The sequence below is a fragment of the Odocoileus virginianus genome, chromosome 1, assembly GCF_023699985.2.
Source record: "Odocoileus virginianus isolate 20LAN1187 ecotype Illinois chromosome 1, Ovbor_1.2, whole genome shotgun sequence".
NCBI classification, from domain to species: domain Eukaryota; kingdom Metazoa; phylum Chordata; class Mammalia; order Artiodactyla; family Cervidae; genus Odocoileus; species Odocoileus virginianus.
The window spans coordinates 104,174,958-104,191,282 of record NC_069674.1 but is presented as its reverse complement, the minus strand read 5'-3'; the positions used below and the strand labels follow the sequence as shown (position 1 = coordinate 104,191,282).

At 48.1% G+C, this 16,325-nt stretch overlaps 1 protein-coding gene across 1 annotated transcript in view; it reads right to left on the bottom strand.

Annotated features, from left to right (window-relative positions):
• The window catches only part of ABCA13 (ATP binding cassette subfamily A member 13), a 335,379-nt gene that overhangs the window by 249,744 nt on the left and 69,310 nt on the right, over positions 1-16,325 (bottom strand). The window contains exons 24-25 of the mRNA XM_070477641.1: positions 15,910-16,049; positions 2,774-2,887 (exon numbers count right to left, since the gene is read on the bottom strand). Coding sequence (XP_070333742.1) covers positions 2,774-2,887; positions 15,910-16,049 — 254 coding nt within the window. The remainder of the gene's footprint in view (positions 1-2,773; positions 2,888-15,909; positions 16,050-16,325) is intronic.

Genomic DNA, 16,325 nt, shown 5'->3' with positions numbered 1-16,325 from the left:
ATTTCACCATGAAACTACCTAACTTTTTCTCTTTTACTGAAGTATGTTTGATTTACAAAGTTGTCTTAATTTCAGTTGTACAGCATAGTGATTCAGTTATACATATGTGTAGTCTTATATTCTTTTTCATATTCTTTTCCATTTTAGGTTACTACAAAATATTGAATATGGGTCCCTGTGCTATATAGTAAGTTGTTGTTTTTCTATTTCATATATAGTAATGACTATCTATTAATCCTAAACTCCTAATTTTTCCCTACCCCTCCACAAACCACCTGATTCTTGAGGTGGATTTGGTTACTGTTACATTCTCATGCTACTTTCTAGAGACTGGATTTGCTGTTTATTATCCTGCATGTAGGGCTTCCTCAGTGGTTCAGTGGGAAAGAATCCGCCTGTAATGCAGAAGCCATAGGAGATATGGGTTCAATTTCTGGGTCGGAAAGATCCCCTGGATGAGGGCATGGCAACCCACGCCTGTATTCTTGCCTGGAGAATCCCACAGAGGAGCCTGGCAGGCAAGAGACCGTGTGGTCACAGAGTCAGACACAACTGAAGGGCCTAAGCACAGCCACACATACTGCATGTAATCGTCTGTAGTCACAGCAGAGCCCTTGTCAAAGCCTCAACTATTCACCGTATGCGATTCATAACAGAAAATCTCTCCTGATCTTTATGGCAGCCGATGAACCCGTGAAAACAAAGAAGAGAGCAGTAACAGCCATGCCCACACAAGAGCATCACAGGCTTCCAGCTCCAGGATCGGAACTTGCCAAGGCCCACTGCTGTGCTCGGAAACCCTCCTCAGCTTGCCCAGAGGCCCCACCTCCCCAGGCTGCTCTCAGCCGTGACCGCCACCAAGGTCACTCCTAAGAGCCACGGCGCCCCGACGCAGGAACCCGTCCCCATGGTAACTGACGTCAGCTCGACGGAGGCACTCACCAAACACAGGGGCTGGTGAGGTGTTTCCCCCCACCCCCCGGAACCCCCCCCCCCGGCCCCCATCCTGCAGGGCCAGATCTGCCGACTAGGGACCCAGCACCCAAACTCCCCTGCCTCCCCAGCCTTCCCAGCCTCCCTCTGCCTCCATAGCCTCCCTCATTCCCCAGCCTCCCTCATTCCCCTGCCCCACTGGCCTCCCCTGACTCACCATCCTCACCATCCTCACCATCCTCCCCAGCCTCCCCTGCCTCCCTCTCCCTCCCTGCCTCCCCCACCTCCCTCCGCCTCCCCAGCCTCCCTGCTCCCCCTGCCTCCCCTGCCTCCCCTGCCTCCCCGGCCTCCCCTGACTCACCATCCTCACCATCCTCACCATCCTCCCCAGCCTCCCCTGCCTCCCCTGCCCCACCAGCCTCCCCTGACTCACCATCCTCACCATCCTCCCCATCCTCCCCTGCCTCCCTCTGCCTCCCCAGCCTCCCCAGCCTCCCCTGCCTCCCCAGCCTCCCCTGACTCACCAGCCTCCCCTGACTCACCATCCTCACCAGCCTCCCCAGCCTCCCCTGCCTCCCTCTCCCTCCCTGCCTCCCCCACCTCCCTCCGCCTCCCCAGCCTCCCCAGCCTCCCTGCTCCCCCTGCCTCCTTCTGCCTCCCCTGCCTCACTGCCTCCCCTGCCTCACCAGCCTCTCCTGCCTCCCTGCCTCCCTGCCTCTGCCCCAATACCTCTTTCCCTGACAAAATCCTCACACATGCAATCTCATCTCAGTATCTGCTTTGGGAAGGACCCAGACACAGAGACATCTTCCTACATACCAGTGCTTTACATAATTTAAATCGCTTCACAGCTCACAACTATGCCTCTTTCCTCCCTTCACAGGTAAGAAGCCCAAGGCACACAGAAGTTCAAGATCACACACACTGAGGACAGGGCTGGGAATCCAGACTCTCCAGCTCTGAGGCCCTGCTCAGGACCAGCTAGAACTACATGTCTGGTGGATAAGAAATAAACCAAACAAGAACAAGATATAGGTATATTTTCTCAAGCTCAAGTTAGAGCGACACAGATGCCCCCAAAAACTTATCATGTGATCTACCTTGATTAAGGTTTTGTAACCTCTCTGAAGAGACTGAGACATTTGAAGCTACAGTCCATGATTTTTTGGAATACATTATGTTCTCAATACAGAATATTAGGGAATGAAGGGTTTTAACAGGCCCACAGTTCAAAAGCATGCAAACCTTCCAAAAAGCTTTCAGTTGGCAGGGGCTGATGAACTGGAATTGGGAGCCGAAGGCTGACATATATACACTGCTGAGACTGTGTTTAAAACAGGTAACTAATGAGAACCTGCTGTATAGCACAGGGAACTCAAACCAATACTCTGTGGGGACCTAGATGGGAAGGAAATCCAAAAGGGGGGATATACGTATATGTGTGGCTGATTCATTCCGCTGTATAGCAGACTGACACAGCAGTGTAGAGCAAATATATTCCAATAAAAAACTGAACCCCTTTGGGGAACTCAGGGATTTTCAAGGCACGAGCTACTTGTCTCCTTGCATGGCCCTGAAATAAAACATTCTCTGCTCAAAAAAAAAAAAAAAAAAAAAAGCTTTAAGTTAATATGGAATTTAAAGCACAAATAAGTATTAATGAATTATTGATCATTCTCACAGCAGTAAGATCTCACATAGGCAAAACAACTGATCATTTACAAGAAGTTTTCACACTTAATGCAATTTTACATCAACATTACTAGCCACCCGGGACCTCTGGTTTTGCAGACACACCTGGGGTCTCCCAGACCTTGGTGGCAAAGGGGCCACCTCTCACCTGCAGCTGGTGGAGCATCTGGCCGTTTCCGCTGCTCTGAAAAATGCTGGACTCATTCAGCAGTATTTCTAATAAAGTCTTCAACTTGCCCACAAAATCAAAAGTATGATTTACCTGAAAAATAAAGCACATCAGGGTGTGTCTCCAGTTCAGCTGTGTTGCACCAGGAAGATTCTTCAGCCCTGTGGCTGCTACAACAAGGACATACACATTGTGTGCAACTTGGCCATCACAGCAAAGATCTTCCAAGGTCACACGTCACCAGGTAAGGTGACCATGCCAGTGCCCCTTCCTCCAGGCTTCTTCCACTGGGTGTTGCCCATCTGTTCACCATGGAGTCCCCAGGGAATAGGTCACTCTAAGAATGAATGCTCCAGTATATACTGGCTAAATAAGACAACATCTGCCCACAAGTCCTCCTCAACGATATATTCTCACCTAGCATCTATGATCTGGTTTATGCTACTCAACTCTATTTAGGAGAAAGCAAAACTGTATTTTTTAATTAGAGGATAATTGCTTTTTTGTGTTGGTTTCTGCCATACAACAACTCAAAAAGTCCTAATTATATATAAATATCCCCTCTTTTCAAGCCTCCCTCCCCCTTCCCATCCCATCCCACTTCTCTAGGTTTTCACAGAGCACCAATTTGAGCTCCCTGTGTCATACAACAGATTCCCACCAGCTATCTATTTTACACATGGTAGTTTTGGGCTCCAAAATCACTGTAGATGGTGACTGCAGCCATAAAATTAAAACACGCTTACTCCTTGGAAGGAAAGTTATGCCCAACCTAGACAGCATATTTAAAAGTAGAGACATTACTTTGCCAACAAAGGTCCATCTAGTCAAGGCTGTGGTTTTTCCAGTAATCATATATGGATGTGAGAGTTGGATGGTGAAGAAAGCTGAGCACCAAAGAATTGATGCTTTTGAACTGTGGTGTTGGAGAAGACTCTTGAGAGTCCCTTGGACTGCAAGGAGATTCAACCAGTCCATCCTAAAGGAGATCAGTCCTGGGTGTTCATTGGAAGGACTGATGTTGAAGCTGAAACTCCAATACACTGGCCACCTGATGCAAAGAGCTGACTCATTTGAAAAGACCCTGATGCTGGGAAGGATTGGGGGCAGGAGGAGAAGGGGATGACAGAGGATGAAATGGCTGGATGGCATCACCAACTCGACGGACATGGGTTTGGGTAAACTCCGGGAGTTGGTGATGGACAGGGAGGCCTGTCATGCTGCGATTCATGGGGTCGCAAAGAGTCAGACATGACTGAGCGACTGAACTGAACTGAACTGAGTGCAATGTTTTTACATTTCAATGCTACTCTCTCAATTCATCCTACCTTCTCCTTCCATCACTGTGTCCACAAGTCTGTTCACTAAGTCTGTGTCTCCATTTCTTCCCTGCAAATAGGTTCATCAGTACTATTTTTCTAGATCCCATATATATGCATTAATTACAATATTTATTTTTCTCTTTCTGCCTTACTTCACTCTGTATAATAGGATACAGGTTCATCCACTTCACTACAACTGACTCCCAACTCATTTCTTTTTATGGCTAAAAGTGGGGCTTCCCTGGTGGCTCAGATGGTAAAGCATCTGCTTGCAATGCAGGAGACCTGGGTTCAATCCCTGGGTCAGAAAGATCCCCTGGAGAAGGAAATGGCAACCCACTTCAGTACTCTTGCCTGGAAAATTGCCTGGACGGAGGAGCCTGGTAGGCTACAGTCCATGGGGTTGTAAAGAGTTGGACACAACTGAGTGACTTCACTTCAGTAGTCAATTACATATATGTATCACAACTTTATCCATTCTCTGTCAACGGACATCTAGGTTGCTCCCATGTCCTGGCTACTGTAAACAGTGCTACAATGAAATCTGGGGTGCATGTATCTTTCTGAATTGTGGTTTTCTCAGGGTATACGCCCAGTAGTATGAAAGTGTTAATTGCTCAGTCATACCCAACTCTTTGCAACCCTGTGGACTGTAGTTTGCCAGGCTGCTCTGTCCATGGAATTCTCCAGGCAAGAATGCTGGAGTGGGTAGCCACTCCAGGCAAATAGAAGGGGAAAAAAGTAGAAGCAGTGACAGATTTTATCTTCTTGGGCTCCCAAGTCACTGCAGACAGTGACTGCAGCCCTGAAATTAAAAAGCACTTGCCCCTTGAAAAGAAAGCTATGATGAACCTAGATGGCATTAAAATGCAAAGACATCACTTTGCCGACAAAGGTCCATCCAGTCAAAGCTATGGTTTTTCCAGCAGTTATGTACGAATGTGAGAGTTGGACCTTAAAGAAGGCTTAGCACCAAAGAATTGATGCTTTTGAACTGTGGTGTTAGAGAAGACTCATTGAGAGTCCTTTGGACAGCAAAGAGATCAAGTCAATCCTAAAGGAAATCAACTCTGAATATTCATTGTAAGGACTGATGCTGAAACTGAAGCTCCATTACTTTGACCACCTGCTGCAGAGCCAACTCACTGAAAAAGGCCCTGATGCTGGGAAACACTGAAGACAAAAGGAGAAGAGGATGTCAGAGGATGCGATGGTTAGATAGCATCACTGAATCAGTGGACATGAATTTGAGGAAACTCCAGGAGATGGTGAAGGACAGGGAAGCCTGGCATGATGCAGTCCATGGGGTCACAAAGAGTCAGACACAACTTACCAACTGAACAATAACAATGTCCAGTAGTGAGATTGCCACGTCATATGGTAGTTTTATTCTAGTTTGTTAAGGAATTTCCATACTGTTCTCCATAGTGCCTGTATTAATTTACATTATCACCAATACTGCAAAACTGTATTTATTTATTGCTGCTGGCAGAGCAAATGAGCATAAGGTTTTTGTAAAATAATTTGGTATCATAAAAAATATTCATAGTCACTGACCTACAAAAACCTTCCTTGCCTTTTTCTCTCAAAATAAAAGGATACTGTCCTAAGGAAATAATTGAAATGAAATACAAAGCTATACCCATGAAGATGCCTCTATGTGTGTGTGTGTGTGTGTGTGTGTGTGAGAGAGTGTGTGCACACTCAGTCGTGTCCAACTCTTTGCAACCCTGTGTACTGTAGCCTGCCAAGCTTCTCTGTCCATGGAATTCCCCAGGCAAGAATACTGGAGTGGGTTGCCATTTCCTTCCCCAGGGGATCTTCCTGACCCAGGGATAGAACCCACGGCCCTTGCATCTCTTGAATTGGCAGGTGGATTCTTTGCCACTGAGCCACCCAGAAAGCCCCGTGAGGATGCCTATGGCCACATATCAAAAACAGTCTAAATGCAAAGAGCTAAGATTAAAGAGGGTTTGGGAGTGCAACCACACACCTCTGAGGTCACAAGGGCACAGGTCACACCAGCTCCGGGGCTGGAAGGAAGCGAGGGGCTCCCACTGCTAATTCCCACAAGAAGTCCAGGCCAGGATGAAGTCACCAGCACACAGCTGCCCCTGCTGCCTCCTGCCCTCCCCGCCCTGCACCTGGGCCCCACCCCTGCTCGGCTGCTGGGGGTCTGAGCCATAAAGAGAGGTGCAGCCTGTCCATACGCCTCCCTCCTGCCTTCACATGACCCTGAGAGATACGGACCCACATGACGTCTGTGTTATTTACCCACCCGGGTAAGTGTGAGCCTCTTCCTAAGGATGAGCAAGCACGGGAAACACCAAGGGACACATGAAGAGATCCTTCTGTTCAAAAGACAAGGCCGTTGTATGTGTCAGAATAAAGGTCTTTATCTGGAACTGATTTAGGGTAAGACAGGAGAAAATTACAAAGCAACTACTTTGTATTTCAAGAAACATCCAGGAGCACAGAGGAGGTGGTGGGAGGCCGTGATGACACCAGACGACCCCGCAGGAAGAGGTGCGCCCCAGAGGCTGAGCACAGGCTCGGATTCAAAGCAAAGGGGGTACACTGGGGGCTGGTCTGGAGCCAAGAGGGACCCCACTCCAGCCCCCAGAGGAGGCTGGCAAAGAAGGAAGAGGGCAAGTCAGAGACAAGCAAGACAGGTGCAAGAGAGCTAACAGCGAGGACTCGGAGCTCAGAGCAGAGAAAGGGCTAGAGGACAGGCCCGAGTATCACAGGAGGGGGAGAACCCATCACTGCTGAGTGCACATCTGAAGACCATTTCTGGTTTGCTTTTGTTTTTAATTGAAGTATATATAAGTTACAGGTATACAATATAGTGATTCACAATTTTTAAAGATTATACTCTATTTGAGTTATTGTAAAATATTGGCTATATTCCCTATGCTGTACAATATATCCGTGCAGCTTATTTTAAACATAAGAGTTTGTACCGCTTACTCCCCAACCCCTATTCTGCTCCCTTCTCCCCACTGATAACCACTAGTGTGTTCTCTATATCTGTGAGTCTGCTCTCTTTTTAAGGGCTGTCTTTTTATTATTATTATTTGCACTGGATCTTTGCTGCACACGGGGCTGTCTCTAGATGCAGCGAGCAGGGGCCACTCTTCACTGCTATTCACAGACTTCTCACTGTGGTGGCTTCTCCTGTTGCAGAGAATAGGCTCCGGCACACTGGCTTCAGTAGTTTTGGCTCTCGGGCTCTAGGGCACAGGCTCAGCAGTTGAGGCACATGGGTTTAGTTGTGCCTTAGTTGCTCCACAGACAACAACTACGATTCCACAGGAAGCAGACTCTTCCCGGACCAGGGATCAAACCCATGTCTCCTACATCAGCAGGCAGATTCCTACCCCCTACAACACCAAGAAAATCCTGCTTCTTTTTTGTTATATTCACTAGTTTCATTCTTTTTCTTTAGACTCCACATTTAAATGATATCATACAGTTCTTGTCTTTCTCCATCTGACTTATTTCACTTAGCATAAAAAACTCAACAAATCAGCAAACAAAACAGAAACACACTCAGAGATTCAGAGAACAAACTGGTGGTCTCCAGTGAAATAGGCAAAGGGGGTTAAGAGGCACAGACTTCCTGGAGAAGCCCTCCCCACTTTAGGCAGCAACACTGGAAACTGCTAGGAGCCTCATGGGCACCAGATGAACCGAGCAGATCAAAATAACAGCACAAAGCCCGTGATGATTAAACGTCCTTGGAGTCACAGCCTACAAACAAAGCTGAGACCTGTGTGTTAAACCTAAACAACAGACTGTCTGCAAAAATGAAAGGCATTTTTTACAGAGTCTCTGAATGTAGCAGTCAAAATGCCCACAGTACAACTGAACATCACATGCCGCACACAGAACCAGAGAACTCACAAGCAGTCAACTGATGCCAATATTGAGACAAACCTGATGTTGGAATGATCTGGCAAGTATTTTAAAGCTGTCATCATAAAAATACTTCAACAAGCAATTAAAAATTATCTTAAAACAAATTAAACAGCAGAAATATCTCAACAAGAAAATACAAGTTATTAGAAAGACAGATATGCACAGGGCAGTACAGAACTGGAAAACGCCGTAACAAGAAGTATTTTTAATATGCCAGATGATCTCAAGTAAAAGAGCAGAAATGACAGAGGACAGGAGCAGTGAACTTGAGGACAGGACAATACACATCAACCAGTATGAGCAAGAGGACAAAACAGACAAGGTGGCCAGAGCTTTGGGGACCTGTAGGATAACAGAATGTTCCATGTTTGTATCTGAGTCCAAGAAAGACAAGAGTGGGGCTGAAAAGCTATCAGAAGGAATAATGGCTGAAAACTTCCCCAAACTGGTGAAACAGAAAACATACAGAATCAAGTACTTGAACGAAACCTTCAGAAGGTTGTAGGGAGACCGGGAGGCTCGGAGCTCAGAGCCCCACCTGGAAGTGGGCACAATTCTCAGAAATGCCACAGCCTCAAGTCTTGTTTTCACTTCTACCTCCTTGGGAGAAACTGCTTGGGTTCTCTTTTCACCTATCCATCACCTAATAACTGCTGGTTTTAGAAAATAGCCTCTCTTACTTGCAGTTAATTTTGACTTTGAAAAAAAAGAAAGATGGAGAAGGAAATGGCAACCTACTCCAGTATTCTTGCCTGGAGAATCCCATGGACAGAGGAGCCTGGTGGGCTACAGTCCATGGGGTCGCAAAGAGTCGGATACAACTGAGCGACTTCACTTTGACTTTCGACCCTCAGCTGAGGACTTTCAGCTCTTGTGTTTGCTATTGATTGTTTTCTTGAGTTCTCAAAGACCTGTGACCATATTTTTTTTAAGTTGCCTGTTTTCTAATCACTTTACACACTGTTGTCTAATAATATGTGGTATTTATTTTGCATATAGGGTTATCGTTACCATCTTTCTAAATTCCATATATATGTGTTAGTATACCGTAATGGTCTTTATCTTTCTGGCTTACTTCGCTCTGTATAATGGGCTCCAGTTTCATCCATCTCATGAGAACTGATTCAAATGAATTCTTTTTAATGGCTGAGTAATATTCCATGGTGTATATGTACCACAGCTTCCTCATCCATTCGTCTGCTGATGGGCATCTGGGTTGCTTCCATGTCCTGGCAGAATGCCTTCTTAATTATTTTGAGCAGCCATTGCCTGTATTTTCTTAGCACCTCCTTGGTTTTCTTACGTGAACTCATCTGACAGGGAAATGTAGCTTTTTTTGTTTGCCCTCTCTGCATACTGGACCGTGAGTCAGTGTTCTAACTAATCCCTGATGGTCTCTGAGCTACTGTTCTACCAGTCTCAGTAGTTAGGTGCTTCAGGAATTTTTTGGTAGAAGTGGTCCTGTTAGGAGACTCTTGGTGTCACCTTTGTTATCTTAAAAGCTGGTCCCTTCACTGAGGCTCTTAATTTTTTGAAAACTTGATGCTATTTCAGTTGAAAAAAATTGGCAATGCTATTTAAAAAATTGAGGGAAGCCATTTAAGAAATTGAAAAGTAATTGCAAACAACACTGGGTAGTTGTGACTTTCAGTTCTGTATCAGTTGAATTTTTGTGCTCTTTTCCCTGTCTACATAGTGGTTCTATTTTTCTCCAATAAAACTTTTTATTTAAAAAATAAATAAAATAAAATAAAATAAAGAAAGAGGTGACTGGGTCGCAGCATGAGATCTTAGCTGTGGGCTTATTTTTTCTGCTCATTATTTTCTTATTTACATCACCCTGCTCCCTCCTCAGCACTCAGACTATTTACCTATTGCTTCTAAGGGGAATGAGGCCTGAGGGACGTGGAGGAAGCCAACAAGGTTTCTGAGTCCAAGGACATGAGATGGAGGCCAGGTTGGCCAAGGACCATGGAGAGACCCTGAGCAAACCATCTCAGCTCTGAAGCCGGGTTTACAAAGCAGCCTGGTGAAGGTGCTCGTCTCCCATAGTGCTTGAATGTGGCTGACTGTCTGTCCTGGCTCGTCCATCTCACAGCTGTCACCTTAATTAACCTGTGGCCTTGGAATCGAGGACAAAATGATGACAGTGCATAGACATCCAAGGTCTATGCGGAAGCAGCATGCATCTTGGGGGCTGGGGATTATCTAGTTTCACAGAACAGTGTATTCCCAGACCTACTGATGCTTTCTCAAGGAACCGCTGCTTTACAGGGGATTACATCAAACTAGTCTATTCATAAATGTAATTACTTTTTCTCTGGGCAATTTTGCTGCGTTTTGATAAAATGTTCCATGTTGAACATTTCCACCCACCCAAGAATCTCGCTCCGGGGTGAACACTGAGGACCTATTTTCAGATGAGTGATCTGATGCCTGCAGTCAGACATCAAATGAGTGCAAGTTCTGTTCCCTCCGAGGGGCTCCCTGGGGACAATCACTGCCTCCCGGGGCCACAGTGCTCTGTGCACACACACAGTCCTGTGTGCATGGCGCATGCGCCTCCAGCTTGTGCCAGCTTCACTTACAGACTCCAGTCCTGGGAGGCTCCCACCTCGCGGACATCTTTCATCTTTGACAAGCAGCAGAAAGCAGAGCATTTTCGTTTCTATTCAGGTGCTTAATCATCAGGCTGTATGTCCACTTAATGGTAAAAACACCAGTGGCCTCTGTCCATCTGTAACCTGTGAGGCTGATTCGCATCCTCCCAAAGCTCCCCCGAAGGCGTGCTGAAGGTGGATAAACACTACGCACCAATACACAAAGGCAGAGCATCTGATCGGGAATCTAGTGTCCCAGGCTGATAACAGTAAAGGGTGCTGCAGGGTACAAGCTCTTTCCCACATGATAAGCTAACACTGTAAATATGGCTGGTGAAAAAGCATAGAGCTATGGAGTTCACAGTATGCTTCCATGGACCAGCTAATGAGGGCTTCCCTGATGACTCAGTGAAAGAATTCGCCTTTAAAGCAGGAGACACAGGAGACACGGATTTGATCCCTGTGTGAAGAAGATCCCCTGGAGAGGAAATGGCAACCTACTCCAGTACTCTTGCCTGGAAAATCCCATGGACAGAGAAGCGTGGTGGGCTACAGTCCACGGGGTGGCAAAGAGTCAGACACGACTGAGTGACTGAGCGTGCATGCACCAGCTAGTAAACGTGGGAGAATAAACCTCACCAGCCTTCACTATGCTCCATCTGCAAGATGGGCCTACCAGCACCTGCCACAGGCTTCCCTGAAGGCTCGGTGGCACAGAATCCACCCGCCAGTGCAGGAAATACAGGCTCAGTCCCTGGGTCGGGAAGAGCCCCTGGAGGAGGAAATGGCAACCCACTCCAGCACTCCTGCCTGGAGAATCCCATGGACAGAAGAGCCTGGTGGGCTACGGTCAATGGGGTCACAAAAGTGTCAGACATGACTCAGTGATTTTAAACAAGCACCTGCCCTACTGGGTTCTTCTGAGAAGTGAACGAGAGAGGACCTGGGAAAGTGTCCATGATGGTTCCCGGAACCTTGGAGAAGCACGTGGTTCAATCTGCATGTGAACGTGTTAATGTGAGTGCAGAACCAGGAACGGGTGTCCACCCACACTGCCCCCACCCCCGCACCTCATCCCATCAGAAGCCCTAAGGCCAGCAGTGACCAGCCTCCCCTGCCATAACCTCCCATAACCTCCCATCCTGCGGGAAGCAGTCTTCTCACCATCCCCCGGCCCAGTGCTGTCGCTGGGGATCCACGTCCCATCTGCCCACAACCAGCTCCTCTGAGGGCAGAGCTGCTCTGCTAGCATGTGCATGCCAGGGTAGGGGTACAGTGAGGTGCGCCAGAGAAATAAAACATGGGCCTTGGAGACACACAGACCTGGCCTCAGAAGTCACCACCGCCCCCTGCTGAGAGGTTCTGCCGTGCTGACTAACCCTGAGACTCACCCGAGGAGTGAGTGAGGCCACTGCTAACACCCCTCATGGGTGTGAGGGCTGGGTGAGGCTCCAGCACGGTCAGGAGTACAGGCAGGAATTCCTCCCTAGTATCTGTCCCTCCACCTCCTCTCAACACATATGTGACAAACTGAGACTCAGCATTTAAAAGCTGTTTGTACTTCAATTCCATGTGCAAGCATGCTCAACTGTGTCCTACTCTTCGCGACCCTATGGACTGAGCCCACCAGGCTATGCTGTCCATGGGGTTTCTAGGCAAGAATACTGAGGTGGGCTGTCATTTCCTTCTCTAGGAGCTCTGTGGGAACTCCTTACACCTCAGGAGCCCCAGGTCCCTAAGGTGAAAAAGCCCACGCAGGACCCGCTGTGTGGGTATCAGGTCATCCCCCCGCTCCAAGTCCACACTCAGGCCTGGTCTGAAGGACAGGGCTGGCCCGTGCTGGCTGGTTCGACGTGAAGCTCGGCCACAGAGATCCAGGGGGCTGCTGGAGAGGCTTCTCCCCCTTGACCTCACTGTGGAGTCCCCCCCACACCGGCAGGCGGCTCCCCCGAGAGGCTCCCTCAGAGCCTTCTCCCCCTTGACCTCACTGTGGAGTCCCCCCAAACCAGCAGGCGGCTCCTCTAGAGGCTCCCTCAGAGGCTTCTCCCCCTTGACCTCACTGTGGAACCCCCACCCCGGCAGGCGGCTCCCCCCAGAGGCTCCCTCAGAGCCTTCTCCCCCTTGACCTCACTGTGGAACCCCCACACCGGCAGGCGGCTCCCCCCAGAGGCTCCCTCAGAGCCTTCTCCCCCTTGACCTCACTGTGGAACCCCCACCCCAGCAGGCGGCTCCCCCCAGAGGCTCCCTCAGAGCCTTCTCCCCCTTGACCTCACTGTGGAGTCCTCCCACACACCAGGCAGGCGGCTCCCCCCAGAGGCTCCCTCACAGCCTTCTCCCCCTTGACCTCACCGTGGAGTACCCCCCAGCAGGCAGCTCCTCTAGAAGCTCCCTCAGAGGCTTCTCCTCTTGACCTCACTGTGGAGTCGCCCCACAGCAGACGGCTCCCCCCATAGGCTCCCTCCTCTTGATCTCACTGTGGAGTAACCCCCTCACCAGACAGGCGGCTCTCCCCAGAGCCTCCTGGTCACCCAGCCCCCACACACCTGGGCCCCCACACACAGCACCTTTCCAGGCTCTGCTCTGACAGAAGGGGCTGCTGCTGGCCTGGCATCTCCTTGTGGACGACCCCCTGCTGCAGATGATGCCCCCAGGTCTGGCCTGGTCCACCCTCACTGAGAGTCACCAAGTGTAGACCTTCTCCAGCCCCCAGCATGCAGACGCCCCTGAAACCATACCAGGAAGGCTCCTGGGCGACCCAGCCACCCACCTGGCCAGAACCACGCTCTCCCCAGGGAGGTCGGACCCCAGCCCTGGTTGGAGGCCACATCCGGTCTTGTCCCTTCCTTGGACACCCTCGTAGCCCAGCAGAGAGGCTTCGTGCTTTAAAATTCTCTTCACATCACTGACCGACCCATCACCCCAGCACCTTGCTACAGTGGGAACACTTCCTGTTAACTCTCCCTGCTGTTACTCTTGGTCGACCCTGACCCACAGACCAGGAAGGAAGCCTGTGGACACTGCTCTCAGAATGAATTTCTCATCACATTATTTCTGAGGTATTTCTTCAGATGTTTGTCTTCTCTTTCCCCATTGCAGGGTGAGCTCTTCAACAAGAGGATGGTCACACTAGCTGTTACAGCGCAGAATATAGCCCAGTATATAATACTATAGTGCATATAATACTGTTATCAATGATATTATGTGTAATAATACACTATAACAAAAATAAATTTCTTTGTTGAATTTTTTAAATTGAATTTAAAATAAAGCTGTGATAGAGAGCCATTTTCTGTGAAATTTCTAAAATACCCACAGTTCTTAAACGCTTAATGCACTGGGATTATCTGAATAACACTGGCTTTGGCTCCAGGCCCCTCTGAAGCACAGCCCTGAAAGGATGAACGCCTGAAGCCTGTCTAGATTAATGTCACTTCACTGTGAGAGCCCAGGCTTTCAGTATATACCCTGCCAAATGGACATTCTCAAGATAAAAGCAGAAGTTATCAAGTACATTCAGAATCAGCTCAGTTCAGTCGCTCAGTCATATCCGACTCTTTGGGACCCCATGAACCGCAGCACTGCAGGCCTCCCTGTCTATCACCAACTCCCAGAGTTTACCCAAATTCATGTCCATTGAATCGGTGATGCCATCCAACCATCTCATCCTCTGTCATCCCCTTCTCCTCTTGCCCTCAATCTTTCCCAGCATCAGGGTCTTTTCAAATGAGTCAGCTCTTCACATGAGGTGGCCAACTTATTGGAGTTTCAGCTTCAGCATCAGTCCTTCCAATGAACACCCAGGACTGATCTTCTTCAGGATGGACTGGTTGGATCTCCTTGCAGTCCACGGGACTCTGAAGAGTCTTCTCCAACACCACAGTTCAAAAGCATCAATTCTTCAGCACTCAGTTTTCTTTATAGTCCAATTCTCACATCCATACATGACCACTGAAAAAACCATAGCCTTGACTAGATGGACCTTTGTTGACAAAGTAATGTCTCTGCTTTTTAATATGCTGTCTAGGTTGGTCACAACTTTCCTTCCAAGGAGTAAGCGTCTTTTAATTTCATGGCTGCAATCACCATCTGCAGTGATTTTGGAGCCCAGAAAAATAAAGTCAGCCACTGTTTTCCCATCAGAATAAACAGTGGCAAATACAGCCCCTGAGCTGAGTCACAGGTGGGATAAAGACTCCACATGACAGCCGTAAGGGAAAGGAAACATGAACTTGTAAAACCTACTTGGACCCAAAATAACCCAACTGCTTGGATGACTGCACACCACCACTAACTTTTCAGCTTTTAAGTTGTGAGTAGCATCTGAAGCCTGGAAGTTCAGCACTAATAGGACTGGTGATTCCTCCTCAGGTCTGACAGGCCCCATGGCCTCCTGAAGCCCCTCAAAAGTGTCTGCAGACTCATAAGCCACCGTCAGAAAAAAAGATGAGACCGCGGGAAAACACTGCACCATCATCTCAGAAGAAGTGTAAATATGACCAATGATAAATCCTGAGTTGAACGGGGCTTCCCAGGTGGCACTAGTGGTAAAGATCCCACCTGCCAGTGCAGGAGACATAAGAGACCCGGGTTCAATCCCCAGGTCAGGAAGATCCCCTGCGAGAGCATGGCAACCCACTCCAGTATTCTTGCCTGGAGAATCCCATGGACATAAGAGCCTGGCGGGCTACAGTCCATGGGGTCACAGAGAGTCAGACACGACTGAAGCAACTTAGTATGCACAAGAAGGTAAGAAGCCTAAGGAAGGGAAAACGTGCAGAGCTGTGCAATCCCCAAACTCCTCCAGGGAAGCTCTCTGGCCTCTTCACCTGAGCTTGCCTGCCATCGGGCAGAGTGGGGCAGGGACCAAGGAATGAAAGTGGGGGCACCAAAGGCTCGCCACCAACTTGGGAAACGACATGACCAGACCATGAACACGGGGTCTGACTCTCCCTTCATCACCAGATGCCCACCTGTTCTCCACATCCTCCTGGGACCATCTGACTGGCCTCCTTCTGTCTGATTGTTCCCCCTGCATTATTTAGTCTAAATAACACCTCCTCCCCCCAAGATGTCCTCTGAGAGAATGATGCAGCACGTCTAAGCTCAACAACAAAGGGCACAGCCAAAAAAAAAGAGGCAAAATGAATTGTCGTCAACATAAGAAAACTGTGTGTAATCTGAGCTATACAACAATCATGGTAAATATTTTAACAGCCTGCTCCCCACTGCACTGCTTGTATGGTCTATAACACCCTCATTCAGTCACACTCACCTTCTGAATGACTTTATTAATCTCTGGAGTGTTTGGTGTATACAGTATTTTTCCATGTAATACAGGTTTTAGGAAGGACCACACCAAAGCGCCATTTGGAGACTGCAGAATTTCCTGATAAAGCTTCAAGCAAAATGGTGCTGTCACCATCAAAAAAGAAAAAAATGTTACTCATGATACAGGATGCCCAGGGTAACAGAATTTACTTATATAGCCATGACACCTCACTTTCAAATGAGTGGTTTATATATATTTTTCATGACTCAGTTCTGAATTGGGGCAATAAAGTCAGAAATAATTTTTCAGTCCCTGTCATTAGCAGTTCTTTTCTCAAAACTTTGTTCCCATCAATGTTTTGAATGAGAAGGAAATATGATTTTCACATTTTTAAACTAAATCATCAGTAAAGGTACCAA